This window comes from Silurus aristotelis (genome assembly GCF_946808225.1).
Source record: "Silurus aristotelis genome assembly, chromosome: 1".
Lineage (NCBI taxonomy): Eukaryota > Metazoa > Chordata > Actinopteri > Siluriformes > Siluridae > Silurus > Silurus aristotelis.
Window position 1 is genome coordinate 42079399 of NC_139574.1, and position 6021 is coordinate 42085419.

A 6021-nucleotide genomic window follows, 5' to 3' on the forward strand; every position below is an offset into this window, starting at 1 on the left:
GACCAATCTCCACTGATTATTGATGGTTCGTCAGTGGAGATCGTCAAGAGCACCAAATTCCTTGGTGTTCATCTGGCGGACAACCTCACCTGGTCACTCAACACCAGCTCCATCATCAAGAAAGCCCAGCAGCGTCTCTACTTCCTGAGAAGGCTGAGGAAAGCCCATCTCCCTCCCCCGATCCTGACCACGTTCTACAGAGGGACCATTGAGAGCATCCTGAGCAGCTACATCACTGCCTGGTTTGGGAACTGCACCGTCTCGGACCGCAAGACCCTACAGAGGATAGTGAGGACGGCTGAGAAGATCATCGGAGTCTCTCTCCCCTCTATTATGCACATTTACACGACACACTGCATCCGCAAAGCACACAGCATTGTGGACGACCACACACACCCGTCACACACACTTTTCACTCTCCTACCATCAGGGAAACGGTTCCAAAGCATTCGGGCCGTCACAACAAGACTGTGCAACAGCTATTTTCCTGCAAGCCATCAGGCTACTTAATACATCAAACTGTACAACTTGGACTTAACACTTAACACACACTCATCACTCATCTCAATTCATTGCACCATCATTTATTTATTATTATTCATATTTGACTGTACTACACTGTTTAACTGCTGTTTTTTTGCACCTTTCACTGTATTATTGTTTACATGCCGTCTTTTGCACCTTCGACTACTATATTGTTTACATGCTTTTTTGCACCTTCGACTTTGTTATATTATACTACACTGTTTACATGCTGTCTTCTGCACATCTTGACTGCTGCTGTATTTTTGCACTACATTGTGTTCTTATATTCACTCCCGGGTATAGTTTTTATAGTTTTTACAGTTTACAGTACTGTATAACCAAGTATACGGTAGGTTTACTGGTCAGCGCTATCTTGGTTTTGTGTCATGTCTTGTGTTGTCTGTCTGTACTGTTTTTTGTCTGCACTGTTTGCACCAGGTTGCACTCGATGCACTTTATGTAGCTTGTGTTGTGTTGTAGGTTTATGTTATTGTTTAGTGTAGCAACAGGGTTCCGGAGGAACGTTGTCTCGTTTTTACTGTGTACTGTGTACCACTGTGTATAGTAGAAATGACAATAAAAGCCTCTTGACTTGACTTCATCTGGTTTGGAGTCCTCTGTATTATCAGGGATTAAATCTTATGAGAACAGAAGGAAATGACAGTGAAATATTGGTTACAAAAAACTAAATCGCCAATGCCAATTTTATGCACCATATTTCTTCCTGAAAGGTTCAGAGGCGATTTTGGAATTACTGTAGCGATGAACATGGGACTGCACTTTATCCTGCAATATCTGGACAAATCGGGATTACTTTCTGATTCTGATTCTGAAAAACACAATGAGCATAAGACTGGTATTTGAACATTAGAAAAACAGTAGCGTCATGGCATAATCTAAGTGATATACAGTTATTATCCTGTTTCATTCAATGCATTAGCTTTTACTATCCTTATAAAGAGATGAGTGATAGAGCTGCATACACGCCTTTATCTTTTATACGTTTCCCCTCTTCTTCTTTCCTCTTTATTCTGGATTGGGATCCTGATGGCTGAGATATTTATTTTTTTTGCATCCTAGAAAATCTCTGAGGAAACAAAGATTCTTAGGTGAGGGAAGAGAAATGAGGATGAAAACCCGAGAGTGACTGGAGGAAGCTGTACAGCTGTTCAGCAATATGACTTCAGCACTAGAGAAAGAAAACCAGAGAAAGAAAAAGAGGAGATCAAGCTGGACATGTCCTACATATAATAAAGTACAAAAATATCAGTGATTATTGTAACTAAATATTTTTTATTCCTTCAAAATAAATAAATATCTTAAATATAGTGTGTGTTTTGTTTCTATTATTAAATTATTATTGGACATCATTTAAATTTAACTAAGAATTAAAATCCACATGATAAAATGTTGGTAAACGGGACAAAAGTAAATGATAATAAAATTAAGGTTCTGTTTGAACCAAATTTTACATGAACAGAAGTTAAAGTAATAAAATAAACAGTTATTGAACAGTATTCACAGCATCAGTTTAAATATTAAATCACAATAACACAGAGATTAAATCAGTTTACAATACATGAGTTCTTCATGGGTTCATCTGGTGCACACAATACTATAAAGTTTAGTTCCAATGCAGCCTCATAACATCATAGTTCAAGTATAACTTTTGACAACCGCATTTAGTAGAAAAACATCAGAAAGAACTATTTAATAGATTCATTTTAATAATTTAGTCCATTCAGTTTGGTCAATTCAGTTCGAAAAGATTCTTTTCGATGATTTCGACTCCTTAGATTCAGTTCAAGTGACTCGGTTCAAGAGTTCAGTTCGGTCGCTTCTAGTCAAAACAATGAGATCGACCGAGACTGAATCCATAGATAGTTCAAGAAATTTCCTTTCAGCAGTCTCTCAAAAAAAAAACAGCCGGTGGTCAGAATGTTTCTACTCTGTTCCTGGGTTAGTTTCAGGGGTTCACCTCAGTCAGCTTCATCTGGTCATTTATGATTCTACAACATTCATATAGTCACTTGGGTCAACTTTCGGTTTGTGTGTAATCTTCCCTTTGTAATCTGTACATGCGCAGAGTGAGTGTGTGTGTGTGTGTGTGTGTGCGTGTGTGTGTTTGTGTGTGTGAGAGATAGAGAGAAAGAGAGAAAGAAAGTGAGTGACATGATGATGTCACAGGCAGAGGGCGGGGCATCTAGGTGTGATGTCACAGTGTGAAAGTCTATATAAGTCAGAGCGTGCTTTTGTTTCTCATTTGTGAATTTAGCAATTGTAAGTAAAAAGACACTAAAATTGACAACCACCAAACAAACAAACAGCAGCAAGAAGCAGCAGCGATTAGCAGCAACTAAAAAAACATTAAAAATCCTCTTCTATTGAACATTTCTTTATACAGGTACCTGGTAAGTCGTCTATATAATTATGGTAGAATATTGTAGAATATTTAGTAGAAGACTTGAAAAGTAAAAAGTAATTATTTAGCGATATTAGCATGGGTAACTAGCCGGCCAGTTAAGCTTAGCTTTTATAGTTTAGCTTTTTAGATTAATCCATCAAATTGACCTAATAATTAGTATAGAACCTATTAGATACAATGAAGTAGCTTAATTTAACCTATTTAGCCCATATTTTAATCAAACTCATGTTACCTGTTTACTCCAAGTATAATTAACATAATATACTAATAAATAGAGTAGAATAGGGTCAGACTGGGACTACAATTTTAATAATCCTTGCAGCAGTGGCATGTTGTGGAATTCCTTGTCATTGTTTAGACAATACGTACAGCTCCCAGTGTATAAAATTACAGGTGAAGAGTCTTCTACAGAAAAAATCTCCACAGATATGGATCAAAACATCTATGTGGATTTGGACGGAGGGGTTATGACCCTAGTCTATGAGAAAAAATGACTGTAACAAACGTTTCCTTATAACTAAAAGCACTAAACCCTTTCTATGCTTTAATTCTGATCCTTTGATAATATCGTATATAAATCATGTTGTTGTTGTTTTGTGTATTTTATGCTGTGTGCAGGAACATGGCAGCTGGTGAACAAAGGAGGCTTCTGCAAGATATGCGTCTGCATCAAGGCACGTGTGCGTACATCGAAGCATGTGCTGAGGGGTATCATTTCAACTTTCTCACCTCTAGAGCTACCTGCGATGCTTGTTTTTTCCTTGTTCTTCAAAAGCATTGCCTGTGGTGCCTGGAGCAGCCCACCTGTCCTTTAGGTAAACGGTGCCATCATTTACCCCGTAAATGGTTCAGGTTTCCTCCAGAAAAGGACGAATTCGTTTGGAAAACTGATGCGGACCCGTTCAGACCGGTGATCGACATTCTGCTCCACGCTGACATGTTCTCCCCAGATGGAATGTGGCTAGATTCCATCCAGAACTCTGTCTATGATCTTTCTGCTGGACTTCAGCTGATCACCCGTATCTTTCATGTGCGTAGGGCTATTACCCTTGCCCAATCGTTTGGAGCTCCTGCACGCTCGCTGGGTGCTCCGAGAACTCACAGATTTCTCTTCACGGAATTCGTCATGGAAAGCACCTTTGTAACGTACTACACCATCACCTTCTGTAGCTATGTTCTATGGACAACTGAACCAGCGAAACATCGTGATTGGAATTGTCGTCCTATCCTTTGTCGCAAATGTCACACAATCGGAACAGACTCAATGGTATTCTCATCGAGACGTGACGGTGGTGTTTTGAGGTTTCATCATGCGGTGTGGTCTGCACTGAAGTCTCATGGTTCTATATCTGCTCCCCTGCCGCACTGGATCAGACGGCTATCGCCCATTCCAGTAAAAAAAAGAAAAAAAAGGCAAGTGAGTCTGGACATCAAGGACAGGAACTGAAAGCTAAACTTCTCCATGTCCAATAATAATTAATAAAATCAATAAAAATCTAAAATATCAAAACACTTGTTTATTGAAGTGTTCGACATCATTTAAATCCTGATTCTAAATCAGTGTTTCTCAACTGGAGGATTGAATTTTTTAAAACCACATGATAAACTTTTGGGAAAATGTGACAAAAGTAAAATTGCACAATTATTAAAAGATGAAGTTAAACCATGATTTTTGTCTTCCTTTCAAATGCCGTATGACCTCCTCATGGATTCTTGCATCTTGTTGATATCCCTCTTGTGGGGCAGGGGGCTGTGGCTTGGGGTCATAATGCTGAGGGGGAGGGAGGTCAGGAGGGAGAGGGAAACTGGTCCTCAGTGCCACATTGTGCAAAACACCACACACCCTGATAATCTTACACACTTTTTCCGGGTGGTATAGAAATCTGCCAGTTGAGACATCCAGAGCTCCACATCTGCATTTCAGGAGGTGAGGAGCATCTGAGGGGTGAAGCCTCTGTCACCTGTCATATTATAGACTACATCAGGACAATGTTTACAATTTCTACATGTTGTTAAACTCAACAAGAAGCCAGTCATCACGTCCTGCAGCTGCCTGTAGTCTGTTCCCTACACTGCTATGTGTCAGGATAAAGGAATTATGTGCTGAAGAAGGTCAGCGTGCCACAATGTTTGTGAGGGTCGTGTTAGAGTCACATATGACTTGCACTTTAACAGAAAGCATATGCTGTTTATTAACATCAACAAATTCCTTTTCATGCAGAGTCTTTACAGAAATATGAGTGCAGTCAATTGTGTTGATTACATTTTGAAAACTCAACATTGCTGCAAAGTGCATTTTAATGTCAGCCTGTTCTTGCACAGTGAAGGGAAACCTGATGTATAGACTACCCACCTTAATAATAACATCCAAAATGACAGGCATTATGACACTCAGGGGAAGACACCAGACCTATAGCATGAGATTTAATAGAATTATATTATATTCAAATAAGGTCTTTGTGAAAAAGTTAATTATATATATTATTTATATAAAGTCTTTCCCTGTCTGCCATTTCCCACTAGAAACAACCTGTTGTCATTAACCCCAGAGTGGTGAGGACCTGTATTTGGACAGGGATCGCATGGTTCTGGTGTGTTTCCCTCTGTAGTACTGGACCCAATTCAGCACATAGATCCAGGAGCACAGCTGTAGGAATCTAAATCAGCTTATTAGCCAGTCATTATCCAGGCCAAGAAATCATCATGGTCCCTGGAGACTCTTTTTCTCCTTAATCTTCCATTGGTGTAATCCTCCAGCAGTGCCATCATGCAGCATTACACACGGGAGTCACCACAGCATTTATGTTTTATTCCAGCTCATTATGGAAAGATAAAATAAACTGATATTTGGTCCTGTGCCATGAACATATAAGCAATAATAGCTACAGAAAAGCTCCTGCTTCCCTCTGTCCCGGGTATTTAAATCCCATTTAAAATGCTTTCAGTGATTCTACATTCTGTTTCTATGAAGTGTTTCAACAGTTTGCATGTTAATTGGCTGTATGGTGCATTTGAAAGCATTTTAGGTGAATTTATGAACCACATCTGTCTGGAAAAGACACATGTCCAAA

General features: G+C 39.3%; 1 protein-coding gene across 1 annotated transcript in view; it reads right to left on the minus strand.

Annotated features, from left to right (window-relative positions):
- LOC310725219 (uncharacterized protein) overlaps positions 1-6021 on the minus strand; it is a 151218-nt gene continuing 145197 nt past the window's right edge. Inside the window, exon 5 of the mRNA XM_083540007.1 lies at positions 1-276. Within this exon, the coding sequence (XP_083396133.1) occupies positions 233-276 (44 nt within the window). The 3' untranslated portion in view covers positions 1-232. The remainder of the gene's footprint in view (positions 277-6021) is intronic.